Genomic DNA, 18,680 nt, shown 5'->3' with positions numbered 1-18,680 from the left:
CTGGATAGGCCAATAGAAAGAGGTTTTGAAGGGCTTTAAAATATGCTTTCTAAAGTTTAATATTACTTAAAAAAAACTTAATTTCTGTAAGATTTATTATATGTTTTTAATTCTAGGTTATATATGCCCATCTCACTGTTGGCATGATGGGCAGTTATGCTAGCATTCGAGCTTACCAAGTCCGCTCGCCTCCCATGGTGAGCACTCCCAGCCAGCTGGAGCAGGAGGTGTAAATAGGGCTTTCCGAAGGCTCCCTGCTGTACATTGGCTTGTGTAGATAATTAAGTGCTACCTAGGGAAGAGCATAATTATAAAAGACACATTCATTTCCTGAAACTAAAGCTGAAATAATCGCATTGCCTTTAACAAACTTTAAGTTGTGGAGGAAGGGTGTAAAATGTGCATCATTCAAAATCACCCCGTTCCTGATCTCCTCTTCCCCAACACTGTTCTTTCTTTTTTAAAATTTTTTAAAAAATATTTTTTTTACTATTTTACATTTTTATCATTTACTATTTTACATTTTTTTTAATTTTATTTTTTATTTTTTAAAATTTACATCCAAATTAGTTAGCATATAGTGCAACAGTGATTCCAGGAGTAGGTTTCTTAGTGCCCCTGACCCATTTAGCCCATCCCCCCTCCCACAACCCCTCCAGTAGCCCTCAGTTTGTCCTCCATATTTAAGAGTCTCTTATGTTTTGTCCCCTCCCTGTTTTTGCATTATTTTTGCTTCCCTTCCCTTGTGTTCATCTGTTTTGTCTCTGAAAGTCCTCATATGAGTGAAGTCATAGGATTTTTGTCTTTCTCTGACTAATTTCACTTAGCATAATACCCTCCAGTTCCATCCACGTAGTTGCAAATGGCAAGATTTCATTCTTTTTGATTGCTGTAATGGAGTAATACATTGTGTATATATACCACATCTTCTTTATCCATTCATCCATCGATGGACACTTGGGCTCTTTCCATACTTTGGCTATTGTTGATAGTGCTGCTAGAAACATGGGGGTGCAGGGGCGCCTGGGTGGCTCAGTCGGTTAAGCGGCCGACTTCGGCTCAGGTCATGATCTCGCGGTCCGTGAGTTCAAGCCCCGCATCAGGCTCTGTGCTGACAGCTCAGAGCCTGGAGCCTGTTTCAGATTCTGTGTCTCCCTCTCTCTGACCCTCCCCCGTTCATGCTTTGTCTCTCTCTGTCTCGAAAATAAATAAACGTTAAAAAAAAAAAAAATTAAAAAAAAAAATTAAAAAAAAAAACAAAAAACAAAAAAAAACATGGGGGTGCATGTGCCCCTTCGAAACAGCACACACGTATCCCTTGGATAAATACCTAGTAGTGCAATTGCTGGGTCAGAGGGTAGCTCTATTTTTAGTTTTTTGAGGAACCTCCATACTCTTTCCCCTCTTCCCCAACACTCTTCTATTCCATTTGCTCCTGCCAGTGACTGTTATTTGACTTATCCTGCCTCCACAGGTTTGTGGAAGAAGATTTTATTCTAAATGTGAGAAAAAAGCAAGACACATCCTTTTTGCCTTAGTGGCAAATGCTCAAGTTATATTGAAAAAATAGCCCATTTAGTCTACATACCTGGGAAATACATGACCGAGGATGCCATTAACTGGCCTCCCCACACCCTACAGGGCTGTCCTGAGTCAGTTTCCTGTCTCTCTCTGGTGGTTGACTTGCTCAAACAGACGCAGCCACCCCTTGAATACAGCCGCTTCTAAATCCCTCAACTCAGTAAGTTACTCTCTCCAGCCTCACATCTTGAATTTCTTGGAGGATAATTTCACTGGAAACTTTGATGGTCAAAAATAGAATACATTGGCTAAGTAAAATAAGCCAGAGAAAGACAAATACTGTATGAGCTTACATATATGTGGACTCTTAAAAAAAAAATCATAAATAAAGAGAATGGATTGGTGGTTGCCAGAGGCTGGAAGTAGGGAGTGGGCAAAATGGGTGAAGGGAGTCAAAAGGTGCAAACTTCCAGTTATAAAATAAATAAGTCACGGGGATGTAATGTACAGCATGACAGCTACAGTTAATAATACTGTATCACATATTGGAAGTTGCTAAGAGAGCAGATCTTAAAAGTTCTCATCACAGGAAAAAAATTCTGTAGCTATGCATAGTGATGGGCATTAACTAGAATTATTGTGGTGATTATTTCACAATATATACAAACATCAAATCATGTTTGTATCACTGGTACATGAAACACATACAAATCATGTTGTACCCATGAAATGCTGTATGTCAATTATACCTCAGTGAAAAATAATTGCTAAAAAACATAGGGTACATCATAACACCTAATGCTTGTGAGGATATGAGGGAAAAGGTGCGTCATACACCTTAGGTGAGAATGTGAACCAGTGTGAATCAAGAACTGTGTGGAGGGGCGCCTGGATGGCTCAGTCGGTTAAGCGTCCGACTTCGGCTCAGGTCACGATCTCGCGGTCCGTGAGTTTGAGCCCCACGTCGGGCTCTGTGCTGACAGCTCAGAGCCTGGAGCCTGTTTCAGATTCTGTGTCTCCCTCTCTCTGACCCTCCCCCATTCATGCTCTGTCTCTCTCTGTCTCAAAAATAAATAAACGTTAAAAAAAAAAAAAAAAAAGAACTGTGTGGAGCTGTTGGCGTCAGAGGGCTGCCTGAGGCAGCTTAGATCAGTTAGGACTTTGTGTGCTTGTGTCTGAGAAATAGCCCAGAGCCCTCTAAGAGGGCTTTCAAGGACCCAGACTTAGCTGGCCTTCTTGCTTCCCCCTATCTTTAGTGCATGGCTTTCATCCTCAAGATCACAAGAAGGCTGCCACAGCTCTTGCCACACAACAGAGACCCATGTAGGAAGTGGAGGAAAAGGAAATTTCAAAACTTCTGCTTGCATCTTATTGGCCATCCCTATCTGCAAGGCAGTTGCAGAAATGAAGCTTTTTTATTATTAAGGGAGGAAGGGAATCCTGAATATTGGGTACATTACTGTCACCCTCTGCCATGAAGTGCAGCCTTTTTGAAGGACAATTCAGATATAGCTATCAAAATTTAAACTGTTTTTTTTTTTTTTAAGTAGGCTTCACACCCAGCATGGAGCCCAAACCAGGGCTCGAACACACAACCATGAGATCAAGACCTGAGCACAAGATCTTACAACCATGAGATCAAGATGAAGAGTCAGATGCTTAACCAACTGAGCCACTCAGGTGCCCCTCAAAGTTTAACAATTTAAATGCAATTTACCTCTTGACTCAGAAATCCCCCTGCTAGGAATTAACCCTGGAGATGTGTTCTCACATCCGTGCATATGCTTACACACTACAAGCTGTTACTTGCAGCAGGAGAGAATTCATGGAAATGCAGTGTCTGAGTGCAGTGTCTCAGTCAATGTCAGACTGTGACCCATCAGATTCCCAAGGAGTAGGTGGGTGTGGGTGGGGTCTTTAAAGCCAGAGAACAAAAGTAGGGAGAAAAGCATAGGGAGAAAATGTGTTTCCCTGCAGTGCCCCAAAATAACCACTCAATAGAGTGAGAGGTAGACAGATCATCTCTGAGACCAAAGAGGGTTGCTTCAGTCTCTAAATAACTATGTTCCTTTTGTACTTTCCCAGGTAGAGGTTGCAGGGGAGGCAAGGCTCAGCATATGGCTGTTAACACCCAAGACTTTGAAAGACAGCCGAATCCACTCTTCATCTTCAGAGGAAAAAGCTGAGACCCAGAGAGGTGTAGGGGCAGCAGTGATGGAAGTTTTCTGGGTCTGCCTGTTGGGAATTGGGAATTGTCTGCTTTATGATAGATTCTCAGACACTTTGAGGTCCCTTAGTGTCATGCTCCTGATTCAGAAGGGCAGCCAGTGGCAGTAAATTGGCATTTCATGAATGGGGGCTGCCCAGCCCTCCAGAAACTTGGGCTGAGTCTTGAAGGGCCCCTGCCCTACTATAAAGTCACAGAACTAATAGCTCAAAGCAAAGGGCTTCCCTGGTGGCTCCATTTACCAAAGACTCCTTCTAAGTGAAAACCTGAAGAGACCCCTGGAAAGGATTGTTGGAGATCTGTATGGGAACGGCTCCATCTATAAGGAGGAAGACGGCCTGAGTTATCATCTAACTACAGCTTTGTATCTTCTCTAAATTAATAAGGCATTTGGATAAGAGGGGTTCAAAGTGTGATATTATAGATAGAGTGGGAAGGAAGGACAGAAGGACAGGAATGGTCATTTTTATAGCCCTGCCTGTTCGAATAGCCACTTTAGGATGGAGACTTTCATTTGAGAGTCATCCTGGTGAAGATTACGTTTATACTGTGCTATGCATTAGTGGCAGGGAACATATATACTGAAAATGATTGGCGCCTCCCTTGCCCTCCTCTCCCCCCGTGAAAACACGGAAGGCCTCAGCAGGTAGGGGGAGGGAACCATCACCTGGGACATCTTTCCACCTTTCCTTTCTATCTGACTCTCAAACAGAACCCACTCTGACTTCTCTCCCCACCTTTCCTAGATCCTGGCTCTGGGGTCTTTTTCAGCTGAGGGTGGAAGCAGGGATGCTTTGGAAATCTTTTGGCATGTGTTATGGTGAGGAATTTCAACAACTTGAAAGAAGCAGAGCCGAGTGAAATTCCAACACAGATGGTTCTGTCAGACTGGAATCTGGGGGCCTTTCCCCTGGCGGTCTCGGGACAACACTATGAGGTTGTTCTGGGTCCACTCCATCTACGCAAAAGAACTTGCTGCCCTCTCCACTTCCCTAGCACGTTCGTACCACAGACACTGTCCAAATGCTGTATCTGTGCCAGGCACTGTGCTGAGCACGGGGGATAAAAATGAGGCAGGACTGAGTAGGTATGGCCAGTGAGTCCCGGCTTGTCCCTAGCAGAGTCACGACCTGGAAAGTTCTGCCGAGAAAGGCTGGGAACATTTAGAAAGACTCCAACAGAATGCAGGAACAATGCCTTGAACAGAATATGGGCGAAATAGGTCAGGGATTAAGGAAGGCACTTGTGATGAGCACCAGGTGATGTATGGAATTGTCGAATCACCGTCTGTACACCTGAAGCTAATACAACACTGTATGTTAACTGAAATTAAAATAAAAACCTTAAGAAAGAAAGATTCTTAGCTGCAGACTATGAAATCCCTCCAGTTGGCTTAGGCAGAATGGGATTTATTAAGGGATATTAGGTGACTCACAGATTCACCGGGATGATGAAGGAGCAGACTCTGACCTGGGATCCTAGGAACAATGCCCACACCGCGGTGTCTGGGCACTGAACTGCCAGGGGGACTGCTGCCTCCCCGCCTCCAGGACCATGCTGCCCCGCCGTGACACAGAAGCTACCACTGCCCCTGCCAGCCATAGAGAACCACTCCCCTGCCACCATTGCCCCATGCAGGGGTGCTACCTGACGGAGTTCTCTTCCTTCTTGCAAGGTCTATAGGGTGTACCTGCTTGGTGGAGCCCAGGTCCCACGTGGATCCCTAGCTGCAAAGAGTGTGGGATATGGAGTTTGTAGTTCTCCATCTCCTGCGGACAACATAGGAGGAAGGGGTTAGAGTGATACTGAATGAGATGTTGGCGAGTGCGGTCCTTGGTATCTGCCACCCCCTCCCCCAAGCACCTCTCGTAGTTGTTTTTCAAAAGACAGTCCCTTTCATGAGAGGAATTCTACTGCCAGATTTTTAAGACCGTTTTTTCTATCCTATTACATGGCAGTATGAAAGTGAAGCAGAATAAGGCTGTGAAGCTATCAGCACAATATGTGTCATGGAGTAAGTGTTTAATACATGTTAACTACTAACCAGTAAGGCGCCACCTTCCAGTTGACCCCTCAAGATTAGGGAGAAGTTGCAACTCAAGGCACTTAAGGAGAGCAGGTGAAAAGGCGGGACAGGGGTAGAATCCATTAATGAAAGTGTTGACCTTTACATTTATTTTCCCCCTGTGGTCCATCCCACTCCTCCCAGAGTGTCTTCACTTAGTACAGCTATACCTGTTGAAACCTCTGAACAAGCCAGCCCTTCACAGGACGCCAGGGTTGTCTGTCATCCCTGACTTGGTTTCTGCTGCGTATCTCCATGAGCCTTCACCAATGTTTAGTCTCTTGGCCAGAGGTGGCACGGCTGGAGAATGCCCCACATCCAGGTGGCCCTCTGAGAGTCAGCGAGATGGGTGATGCCCCTGCCTTGCATGATGCCTGGATGAGCTTGGAAGATACTAGTGAATGCCTAGTGGTCTAGTTGCCCAATGAGACTCTGTTTTTTTCTAACAGCCTGAACAATCTGCTGTGTACCACATGGGAAGTCTAGCAAGAGAAGAAGCTGATGGTTGGGGCATTAGTTTGCAGAGGCCCGGCTGTGGGCCCGTTGACTTTCCCCCAGATGCTGTGTAGAACAGCAGTGCCCACTGCTAGAAATCTCCCCACTCAAGTCAAGGGGAAGCTCTGGGCTTCCACTTCACACGGGAGACGCTGCTTTTCAATAGCTTCCTTGCATCAGCAGACACTGTGCAGTATATCATTGCAGGTATTTATCAGTATCTTGGGAGATCTTCAACGTATATTTTCAGACTACATAACCTCAGAGAAGGCATTTGGGCCAAATTACATCATCAAAGACAAGACTGAAAGCCTGCTGGCTTTGCTTCCTTTATTTTGGAAAAGCTCTTCCTGTCTGATTGAATCTACCTGGTTCATAGCCAAGCTGGATGGAGGCCATCATCTGACAGACATTCTAGATGATTCTAGAGGAAAGAGACATCCCCTGTTTGTCCTGCTCTCATCATATTGTCATCACCCCTTCCCTAATTCACAGGAAAAATTGCCAGCCCTTGGCCTGACTTTGAGGGGTGTGGGAGGAAGCTATGCTCTGGAACTTGCTGTGGCCTATATTTGGTTCTTTGATCCTGACTTGTGAAAGAGATATTTTGTAAAAGCAGAAATAGTAATAAGGCTGATTTGGGCGATGTGACCTAAAGAGCAGATGATGTCACTGGCACATTAAGATTCACCAGTTCAGAAGAGGAAGATTATTCCTGAAGACGAGGGAGAAGTTTCTTTTTCCAATTATTTTTATTTAATTTCTAGTTAGTTAACATACAGTGCAATATTGGTTTCTGGAGTAGAATGCAGTGATTCATCACAAGTGCCCTCCTAATACCCATCCCCCATCGAGCCCATCCCCCACCCACCTCCCTCCATCAACCCTCAGTTTGTTCTTTATCATTAAAACTCTTATTCTCTCTCTCTCTCTCTCTCTCTCTCTCTCTCTCTCTCTCTTTCTGAGGGAGGAGATTCTTAAACCAAAAATAGCTTGTTAGAGCAGAAAAGTCATTCCTTCCCCAGGGCAGGGAAGGAAGTCCAATACAGGCTGCTCATTTTCCACATCTGCCCTATGAAGGTTTGCACGTAGAGCTTCCTCCACATTCCTTCCCCGATTCCAGGCCTCCAAAGCCTGATTAACACACTAGATGGCGCATAAACACTGTTCAGATTATCCACACCTACAGGGACCTTTCACCCATCTGTGACTTCCATTTATTGTATCATTCTCTTAAGTTGGGTCTCCCCAAAACAAGAATGTGAGAGCAAACAGATTATTTCAGAGGTGGTCCCAGGAAGCTCCCACCAAGGAGTGGAAAAGTAAAACAGGGAAGGGAAGGAAGCCAATATAGGGTGAACTGGGAAACAGTGGCTCAGTCCCACTGGAGAACTCTGGGGACTATATAGAACACTCAGCAGAGTTATCTTCCACAAGTTGGGGAGGAAGGGAGGATTTCACCCTCCAGCTCTTATCCATTTTGGCAGGAGCTGTTTCTAAGAGTCTCATCTTCTGCCCCACACATGTGGGCAAGCTCTCAGATGGAGAATCTCAGGTACTTTCCCTAGGAAGCCTTCATTGTACAAAGGAATTAGGGAAGGCTAGGGGGACATGGTTAGGCATTACAGTATCTGCTGTATTTTCCCTCCTTTATCCACCATCAGTTCATCACTGTGTGGAGCCCTGTGCCAGATACTGTAACTTCAATGGAGAATAACAGATACTATTTGTGAGCTTCTGGAGCTTAAGATCTAGCAGAGAAGTCCAATGTTAATTAAAGAAGCATGCCAGTATATAATAAAAATCATTGAACAGGTGAGGTGAAGAAAAAGAACTGAGAGCTCTGGGAGATGATGGCAGGAAAACATACTCTAGTTTGAGGAATCATGGAGGGCTTTCTTTGAGGTAGATGTGAAAGTTACCTAAGTAGGGGTGGGGAAGATATGGGAAGAGGATTTCAGGCAGAAGAAACAGCGTGTGCAAATGCCCTGGGACACCAGGGACCTTAGTCGTGCAGTTGGAGATCAGAGAGCAAGAGGGTGATTTGGGGCTAAATAGGATTAAAGAGGTAAGCATGAAGCGGTGTGCAGTTCTGTGTAAGCTGTGCTCAAGGTTTTGGTTTCTAAGAGCAATGGAAGCCATTGAAGATTGTTATGCTAGGAAGTGATATAATTAAAAGTTTTAAAAGATAGATTTTTTTTTTTTTAAGAAGAAAAGATAGCTGTTAGGCAGAGAACGGGTCAGAGTGGGAAAGAGTAGAAGAAGGGTTGATGGTGGCACTTCTGCTCCAGCCAAAATAGAGTAACAGGAACCTGGTTTATTCTCCAGCCTGAAATACAGTCAGCCAGAGCATACGGAATAAGGGTTTTTTAGACATTGAACATAAGTCAGTAAAGCATAGTGATCCCTAAGAGAGAGTCAACAAACGCCACAGAGTTTACAATGATCCCAGCTTACTGCAGAGAGAAGAGTTTCTAGCCCATGGTGCAAGGAGAGGGAAATCGGGCAGAGAGCAGAGTCAAGAAGACAGGGCCAGGAGTCTTGGGAAGCCAGAGCATCTAGAGTTCCAAGGACAGAGTACTAGAAAGGAAGGATCTCAAACACACAGAGAGAGGGTTCTAGAGCTCTGCCTAGGGGCCCCCTGGAGTTTTCAGTTGAGTATTGATCCGTGTATGAGGAATCTCTCAAAGACCAAAGGAAGAACCACCTGAGAGGATTGAGGGGAGAGTGCCCAGAGCTCACACAGGGCTGAGAGATCTAAAACCTCTGTCTGAATAATTAATAAGACAAGCAGACAGAAAATCAGTAAAGATACAGAAGACTTGAATAACCCTACCAACCTGACCTAATTAATATTTATCGAATATGCTACCCAACTATAGCAGCATATTCACTTTCCCAAGTGCACATGGAACATTTACCAAGACAGACAATGTTCTGGTCCACAACACAAGACTCAGTAAACTTTAGAGGATTCGAATTAAAAGTGGGTTCTCTGACCACACTGGAATTAAACCAGAAATCAGTGATGGAAACATACTTAGAAAGTCCCCAAATTTTTGGAAACTAACATACTTCCAAATAACTCCAAGGATCACAAAGGAAAACAGAAAATATGAACTGAATGAAAACAAAATCAATATACCAAATTTCGTAGATGCCACTACCATAATACTCAGAGGGAAATTTATAGCACTAAAGGCCTAGATTTAAAAAAAAAAAGAAAGGCTTCAAACTGATGACTTCGGATGCAGTTGGTGGAGGGGTGGGCGGTCAACAATACCTTGGACACGGGTCCCCGGGAAACCCAGTCTGCTTACGCTGGAGCTCTACTGTGACAAGTGGTGCCTGTGACACCTTCTGTCCACACGGCTTATACTCCTTGGGATGTGCAAGTCTGGAAATAAAAGTTTCTTTGAGAAACTTTTCATATTTACTGAAGCAATAACATGTTCACTGCGGGCAGACTGAAAACCGCTATAAGCTACAACAATGCAACTTAAATTACCCTTAATTTCACCAGCCAGAGGGCACCAGCGTTGGCCTTTTGCTGTATCACTTTCCAAACTGCTTTCCCGGTGTGGGTACACCAGCGTGCAAAGTGAAGTCACGCTGTACACACTGTTTTGTAACCGCCTTTTCACTCGCCAACAGTGTCACGAGTGTCTTGGTAAGAAGAGTCTTCGGGAAATGACAGCAATTCTCACAGGAATCACTGAGGTTGCTGGCTCATGAGCCTTGGCCCAAACCATTTTCCTTTAAGTGCCTTAAAGATGAATGCAGACAGTTTTAAATTGAAATGTTCTATTTTTAATAAGCCCGTGATTTTCTTTGTTTCCATGGGTACATGTTTTTACTTAATGTATTGGATTCCACTGGGGTGACTCTAATTATGCCAGTAAAGGGAGCCCATTGGTCATTCTCAGGTCATAGAGAAATTGTTTATTTTATAGAGGTTAAAGAAACTTTAGCAGTGATGTAGTCTAACCCCCTTATTTTATGGGTCAGAAAATTGAGGTTCAAGCTAGATGGAATTGGATTTGGCTAATAAGGCCTGGAAAATGACACATCTTAAGACCCCAGACATGGTTAGCACATTTTTCAAATGCTTTCGTCTTGTGGGAATGGTATAACCACAAAGATCTGAGGGCGTTGTGACATTGTGACAAGATAAGCACCCCTGATGTGAACAGCCAACTAAAGGACACCCCAGTTGTCACCTTCCCTTTGCAGGAAGCCATACAACCCCAGTGGAAACTCTGGTCATGGGAGCTGATGACAGAATGGGATCCCTGAGGTCTGGGGCAGCAGGGGTCAGCTCTTAAAGAGCCTTAAAAACCAAACAAAGAGGAGCACCTGGTGGCTCAGTCAGTAAAGTGCCCAACTCTTGATTTCGGCTCAGGTCATGATCTCATGGCTTATGAAATCGAGCCCCGTGTCCGTCTCTATGCTGACAGCATGGAGCCTGCTTGGGATTCTCTCTTTCCATCTCTTTCTGCCCCTCCCCCACCAAAATAAATAAATAAACATTCAAAAAAAATAAACAAGGGGAGCCTGGGTGGTTCAGTCAGTTAAGCATCCAACTTCAGCTCAGGCCATGATCTCACAGTTCGTGAGTCCGAGGCCCACGTCAGGTTCCGCACTGACGGCACAGAGCCTGCTTCAGAGCCTCTGTCTCCCTCTCTCTCTGCCCCTTTCCTGCTCTCTCTCTTTCTCCCTCTAAAAATAATAAATAAACATTTGAACAAAGAGTTTCAGGCTTCATTCCTCTAGCAGGAATCACCTGGGATCTTCTTAGTATGCAGATTTTGAATCAGCGGCTCTGTGAGCAGAGCCCAAGAACCTACGTTTCTAACAAACTCCCACATGATATGATGCTGTGGTCTGAGGGGCACACTTTGAGTTGCAGTCTTAGGTCCCTGCAGTCACCAGCCACATGTGGCTACTGAGCATGTGAAACGTGTCTAGTGAGTCTGAGGAGCCAGATTTTTTATGTTATTTAATTTTACTTCACTTAAATTTAAGATCTAAACATACCCAATTTGTTATTGAAAAACTTTTAAGCGTGTTTGGATTCACTTGAGCATGTGACTCAACAATCTCAACTGTAAATTTTATGACATCTCAATACAGATCAAGTATGTCCGATAAGCATGTAGCTTCTGAATTTGAAGGGCTTGAAGTACAAAGTACACACCAGAATTCAAAGATTCAGCATGAAAAAGAATGTAAAATGTCTCATTAAATTATTTTTTTAACATTTATTTATTTTTGAGACAGAGAGAGACAGAGCATGAACGGGGGAGGGGCAGAGAGAGAGGGAGACACAGAATACGAAACAGGCTCCAGGCTCTGAGCAGTCAGCACAGGGCCCGACACGGGGCTCGAACTCACGGACCATGAGATCGTGACCTGAGCCGAAGTCGGACGCTTAACCGACAGAGCCACCCAGATGCCCCATGTCTCATTAATACTTACATTAGTTACATGTTGAAATGGTATGTTGGATATATTGTGTTTAGATATAAATTACTAAAATTAAGTTCACCTGTTTCTTTTAACCTTTTATTTTTCATTTTTTTTCTTTCACCCCTTTAAAATGCAGCTGCTAGAAAATGTAAAATTACATGTATGGCTCCCATTGGTGGCTTGCGTTCTATTTCTGTTGGGCAGCACTGCCAATGAAGGGAGATATTATTTCTTACCTTTCTTCTAAGGAGAATTCCTGGGAGTAGCTCTTGGTTTCTCCATTTGGAGAGTTGTAAGCACATGGTGATTCTCCCCGATTCCTCATCCCTCATTCATAGGCAGATGAAGGCATCATGGGGAAATGGTGTGATGTGTCCTGGGACACTACTCTGGCTGATGGAGGGAAACATTCATTTGAAGAGGCCCATGGCTCCACCTTTCCTTGTAGCATAGGCTACACCTTGCTAGGAAATTTCATCAATTCTCCTTGTGTTTCTCGCCAAGACAAGAAGACAAATGGATGCACCTTTAAGACATGCATCTCAGGGAACTCAGAGCCCAGGCTGTCACAGCCCACTTTCAAGTTCACCTGTAACCATGGCAACTCTATTGACGCAAGTTGCCACGGAACATAATTTAATCTGGATCCGATTTGTTTTTAAAAAAAGAAAGAATGGAAAAACACTCAGCTTTGTCTCAGGAGACTATCTGGAGATGGAATCTCTGGTGATATGCTCTTAACTACCATATTCATTTAATTACTTTGTGATTTCCTTGGGGAGGTATTTCTGTCAGGAGTAACTTCCTAAGAAGACGGGGGAGTGTTTGCCTGGAAACGGTTGGTGTTAAGGAATCTAATGGCTCACATGACCTTGAGCTGTTCTTAGGTGGAAGATTTTCACCATGTCCCCACAAGTCCATCTCATTTCCACTGTTAGTTCAAATGGGGGAAATATCAGACTCCTCATTTCAGAGCTGGAAGGTGCTTGGATGGGAAAGTAAGATGAGGGAGGTAAAGAAGAGATCGGAACCTACAAGGGGTTTAGGTCTTGGGTGTATACAACCAAAATTAGGGTGGGGGCAGACAAAACTAGGAGGGCATGAGAAGGAGATAAAATCAAAGAAATAATGGAAAAACCCTATAATCTTACATTTAAACAAATTTTTTTTAGAGGGAGCACATGCATGTGCACTTGTGTGAGTGGGGGAGGGGCAGAGAGAGAACAGGAGAGAGAGGATCTTAAGCAGGGTCCATTCTCATCGGGGAGCCCAGTGACGTGGGGCTTGATGCAGGGTTCCAAGCCATGACCCTGGGATCATGAGTTAAGCCAAAATCAAGAGTCCTACGCGCAAGCAACTGAGCCACCCAGGCAGCCCTGTAATCTTACATTTAAATAGGAAATGTCAGTAACTCATTATTTCTTTTGTTTCTTTCTAAAAAGCAGTTTTTTCAAGCTCTATTTGCTGAAAAGGTCTAGTAGCAGTGGCCTTCATGTCTGAATTTTAGTCTCTAAATGCCATTTCCCACTCAAAGGTATCAGGGCTTCTTGACAAATGGCTGATTCCACACCCGAGGCAGAAAGGGTACCAGATGACCCTGAGACTGGTAGATTTGCTAAAAAAGGAGGAAGATATCAAATGTTAATGGAATCTCATCAAACACACCCAGAGGTCAACTTGAGGGTCTCCCGCTGGCTAAAAATGGAACAGTTAGATATAAAATAGTAATGCAATGGGCTGCAACTGGAATTGACAGAATTGAAAGTCAAAGATAAACTGAGAGGGTCCCACCACAGCACCTGGGACTTGCTGCCCAGGCATTCTCTGATTGCTAGACTGTGTGTGGGCCTGTGTTGGGGGCAGGCCAGAAGTTCCAGGGAGTCTGTGACCCCAGGCAAACTTCAACTACTAAGGAGAAGGAGTTAGTGCATAAATATCTGAGCTTCCCAGACTCTTGATGGGACACTTCTGAGGTGGGTCCCCAGCAAGATAGACCTCCGTTGTGCACAGCACCAGTACCCCCTGCAAATCTGATCATCATCATATTCTCTGTAGGCTTTCCTCCTTTCTTGGACTCTCTTGCAATGCTTTTTTTAGGATCGCTTTCCAAATAAACTATTTATACCCAAATCCTAGTCTCGGGGTCTGTTTGGGAGAATCCAACATGACACAGATTCTCTGACAAATTGTGACTCAGTGAAGTAGAAGCATAACCACTCTCTAGGTTTCAGTCCCGAGATATGTACAAATGTCAGGGAAGATGTCCAGGTGCCAGTTTGTTTGCAAGACTTAATATAAATATGACGTTGCTACCTTTTCTTTCATTGCCATTCCTGGTTTCCTGTGTGCTTTGGTCACTTCTCAACCAGAGGAATGGATTATTAATCTACAGTATAAGTAGAAGCTTATTAGACTCAAAAACTAAAATTAAATATGCTTTATCAAAGTCTAGAGCAGGGGGAATAAGAGAGGAATTTCCTCCCCTGAGGAAAATTCCTGTTCATACAGGTGTCAAAATAGCTGTCTAAAGAGGGACCAGGCCACAAAAACAATCTGAGCAAGGCCAGGGTCAAATAGGCATCAAATGAGCAAATCAGAAAAAAAAAAAAAAAAAAAAAAAAATGAGCAAATCAGCCAGTCAATATTGCCTCCAACTGCTACATTGCTTTATGACCCACCTCAAACATAGTGACATAAAAAATGTTCATTTTCCTATGACCATGGATCAGTGTGTCAGAAAACCAGAAACAACAAACCAAAAACAGCTTCTCTCTTCATGATATCTAGCACCTGAGATGGGAAGTCTTGAAAACTGAGGGTAACAAGAAGTTCGGGTTTAGAAAACAGTTGAACTGGGTACTTCGAGTCTGATGATTGATGTCGGCTCTTAAACGGGCACTGAACCAGGGCTTACAGAAATGACATGTACATGGGCATGGGCTTCCTCACACCATACTGGCTGTGATCAATATAAAGCAACTCAAGGGGCGCCTGGGTGGCTCAGTTAAGTGTGGGACTTCAGCTCAGGTCGTGTCTCATGGTTCGTGAGTTCAAGTCCCTCGTTGGACTCTGTGCTGACAGCTCAGAGCCTGGAGCCTGCTTCAGATTCTGTCTCCCTCACTCTCTACCCCTCCCCTACTTGTCTCTCTTCTCTCTCAAAAGTAAACATTAATAAATAAATTAATTAATTAATTAAATAAAGCAACTCAAAATATCAGGAAGGAGGTATATTGCCAGGTATGAACTTCACTCGACCTCACATATGCCTTTTGCATTAACGTCACAAGTTAACCCAGAATCAAAGAACCCTAAAGAAAAGGAATGCATTCATTGCCAAGGATGAGCTTGAAATATGAGGACACCAAAGCCATGAGACAACCTACCAAAGTTTGGAGAGGATAATCAGAAAACAACCAGGAAATTAAACAACTTACTGATTACAAATACTAACCACACAAACACCCTTTCACCCTGCAGTCGACAGATGGAGGAGTATGGAATGCCTTGCCAAGATAAAAATGGGTGGATGGCAGGAGGCTTGGGTGGATGGCAGGACAAGCCTCCGTCCAGAGACGACACCTGGGCCCTGGGCGACTGGTCAGCGTGGGACCCGGTCAGACAGCCTAGGAGGATGGGGTGTGCCCGCGGCCCATGTGAAGCTGCCACCCCCGCAAGACTTGGGGGCAGGGAGGCTGCCACGTCTCTGAAGGCGATGAGGCCGGTTGTGGACCCAGCCGAGCTCCGATGGCCCGGACGTTCCCCGCTGGCCCGAGCAGGCTGATGGGGTGAGTGCTGCCTACCGACGGGCCCGCGGGCACGGTTCAGGGGAGCCAGAGACCTGGAGCCAGAGGGCAGGAATGCGGGCAGACCCGGTCACGGGAGCGGGCTGTTGCTGGAACCAGTCACGTGCCTGAGTCCAAGCGCGACAGTTCAGCGGGGCCCACGTCGTCCCCGTCCCCAACGCCCCCCGCCCCCAACTCGCGCCCGGAGCGGAGCCGGGAGAGCCCGGGCTCCCTTCCCGCTGGGGGCTGGGGGCTGGGGGCTGGGGGCTGGGGGCGGGGCGGAAGGGGCCCTGGAATAGCACACACCTGGGACCCCAGCGGTCGGCCAAGCCAAATGGAAACTGCCTGTTGTCCATGTCATCGTGCCGCCTCGGCCGCGCAAAGCGTTGGCCGCCGTGGGTTCCCTGCACCCCGAGTCCAAGCGAGCTGGTTGGAGCCCTGCGCCCCCTGCCGCGCCACACGCGTCCTGTCTGGCCCCTTGTTCGGAGGCCTGGCGCGCCCCCTGCCGCCCGAGGCCGGCGCGCCAGGTGTGGCCGGGGCACTGTCCCGGCGCTCGGAGGCAGGTCAGGGGGGCCAGGCAGCCCTGGACCCGGAACAGGGCCGCCGTAGGGCGAGGCCAGGGTGCCAGGAGCCAGGCCTCCGCGGGGAAGAGGGATTCTGCCCGGCTCCAAACCGTGTTTGACCCCAGGGCGCCTGTACTGCCTCTGAAGGCCAGGCTGGAGGAAAGACGACTACCTTGGGAGAGCCGGGGTTGGGGGGGTGGGGGGGGCCTGGGTGAGTGGCCCGGGCTTCCCGCAGCAGGAGCCCCCGGGGGCCTCGGTTGCTCTGGGCGCCAGGGCCCCTATGGGGGAGGGAGCCAGTTCCCATGGAGGCCGACCGGGGCCCGCTGAGAGCTGTGGCCATGGCGGTGGCAAGAACTTGAGGGGCAGCTTTTGTCTGGCAAGAGGCTATGCAGGTGCTCTGGGAGCTGCCCCGGGGGTCCAGGTGCCCGAAGGGGGCTGCCGCGGTGCGGTGCGTGCAGCACTTGCTCAGGCCAGGCAGGTTCAGGGGAGTCGGGGACCCGGACCCTGGCGGGTGTGTGGAGAAGCCCTGGGGTGGCATCTGCCCTGGGTGGGTGGCAAAAGACACCTGCCGGCTTCCAAGGGCTGAGGGACACAGCCGCCCTTCCCTCAGCAGCTAGGCAGAGGGGCACTAGTGTGGATTGCCTTGCCAGGATAGCCTGGATGCCTGGTGGGACTAGCCTCCAATAGGGGACAACATCTGGGACCCTTGGCCACTCCTCAGGGTGTGATTCAGTCATAGTGACCGACTAGGCAGATGGGGCGTCCACATGGTAGACTTCATGCTTCCACCCCGGCCATTTTTTGGCCTAGACAATGATCGGAAGATGGCATCTTGGAGGTATGCTTTGTAGCCCTCAGTTTCCAAAATTTCTTACCAAAGTAGTATGAAAAGTTTAGCCTTTTCAGTCTTCAGTGAACATGTGGTCAGGTTGGCTTCTAGAGAACAGTGTCTGTGTTCTCCCAAGAAAGTGTGAGGTGCATCCAGTTTTAATCTGTGACTCCTGCAACACCAACACCAGCTCATGAGATAAGACTTTTCCAGCACTAATAATCACGGTTAAGAGATTATTTATCTTTTGGTCTAGGATCTTTTATGACAAATCCCTAAGAGCTGGCACGGCTGGATAGAGTGTGTTGCTTGCAACTACATGTACTTGACCCGTAGTCCGTGTACTTTCCTGGCCACCAGGGTGCACTCGAGCCAGTGTATTCTCCAGATGGTAGACCCCAGAGAGAATATTTTATTGTTTGCAAAGCCAAGCTCACAGGACATGTAAATAGATAAAAGGAAAAACCTCACATAAAGGACATGTGGTAAAATGCTATATGGAGTCCAGCCTGATGTGAACTGTGAACTTACCAGTTTGTGAGGCGAGCTCCATATTCAGGTCAGTAGGGCCTATGCCTGCGTTCTTCCCGTGTGGTTAATTCCTTTTCATGAGAAATGACACTGAAGACAATGGCAAAGAAAATGTGACCATCTCTAGGTAGAACAGTCAAGCCAAGAGTACTCTATGGAATTTACCAGTGTTGCTAAGCCCAAGGAACTGGCTCCACAGTTATTTTCTTTTACTAGTATAAATTTAGTGTGAAAACACCTCTCACCATTCTTGCTTCCATTAGACCTACAGGTAGAGAGCTGGGAGTAGACGGGATGCTAACAGGGTGGGGATTATTACCTTCTGCCAGCTTTTGTTTGAGATTGTAAGATTTCTCAGGTGTAGCAGCATCCAGCCAGTAAAGTTTGTCCTATTGTCTATTCCAACTGCTGGGGAGAAAAAATTTACCTCTACTTAACAAGGTTCCCTTAGCTGGTTTGAGAATTTAAGTGATATGAAACAGATTAATAGAAGACAAAACCACAAAATTTAACTATGTGTGAATGGAGGCCGAATGCTAAGTTTGAGAACCAAAGGCAAGCAGCTTTTTCACTTATCATTATTATTTTTTATTAAAAAATGTTTTTATGTTTATTTTTGAGAAAGAAAGAGAAAGAGGGGTGGGTGGAGGGGCAGAGACAGAGGGAGACCCAGAATCTGAAGCAGGCTCCAGGCTCTGAGCTGTCAGCACAGAGCCCAATGTGGGGCTCGAACTCACCGACTGGGAGCTCATGACCTGAGCCAAAGTCAGACGCCCAATCGACTAAACCACCCAGGTGCCCCAGCTTTTCCACTTTTTAGACAAAGGAACAATCTGTGAGGAATTAACATAACATAGACATAACAAAGAAAATGAATGTTTGGGAGCTTCAGTTAGTAAGGAAATCTAACAGAATTTGGGCTGGGGAAGTAAATTAGTAAAAGTAACAAGATGGGTTTCTATAGCTTTCTTGGCTCTGAATTCTGTTATCTCTGGTGACAAGGATGACTCCTTACTTCTTGGTACAGGGAGGGTGCATTTCACATGGGAGATTTATTTCCTGCTTTCTGGAGACAAAGAAGGCAGGTCAGGGAGTTGTCTTGCCTGGGCTGTTTCTTAAGTACTTTTAATTCAAAACAATCAACTTGCCAATGTGGTCCATTTACAGTCACCTACCCTTGGCCCCTCCATGTTCATTT

General features: G+C 46.0%; 2 protein-coding genes and 1 long non-coding RNA gene across 3 annotated transcripts in view; all 3 read right to left on the bottom strand.

The window, feature by feature from the left end:
• Positions 1-278, bottom strand: part of POMGNT2 (protein O-linked mannose N-acetylglucosaminyltransferase 2 (beta 1,4-)) — a 35,305-nt gene extending 35,027 nt beyond the window's left edge. Inside the window, exon 1 of the mRNA XM_042956209.1 lies at positions 177-278. The gene's annotated coding sequence lies outside the window, so the exon portion shown is untranslated. The remainder of the gene's footprint in view (positions 1-176) is intronic.
• Positions 88-16,660, bottom strand: LOC122241927. Its single transcript, XM_042998362.1, has 4 exons — positions 16,330-16,660; positions 15,866-16,294; positions 5,443-5,517; positions 88-292 (listed from the first exon to the last, which is right to left on the bottom strand). The coding sequence occupies exons 1-4, from the start codon at positions 16,658-16,660 to the stop codon at positions 282-284; spliced, it is 846 nt and encodes a 281-aa protein (XP_042854296.1). The 3' UTR covers positions 88-281.
• On the bottom strand, positions 9,936-15,643 carry LOC122230464. The gene is made up of 3 exons (XR_006207424.1): positions 15,229-15,643; positions 12,014-12,170; positions 9,936-10,074 (listed from the first exon to the last, which is right to left on the bottom strand). It is a non-coding gene; the product is annotated as an uncharacterized LOC122230464 (long non-coding RNA).
• Positions 16,661-18,680: the final 2,020 nt, after the last annotated feature.

This window comes from Panthera tigris, chromosome C2, assembly GCF_018350195.1.
Source record: "Panthera tigris isolate Pti1 chromosome C2, P.tigris_Pti1_mat1.1, whole genome shotgun sequence".
Taxonomy (NCBI): Eukaryota; Metazoa; Chordata; class Mammalia; order Carnivora; family Felidae; genus Panthera; species Panthera tigris.
Note: the sequence above shows the minus strand (reverse complement) of the source record. Positions and strands in the feature narration are given on the sequence as shown.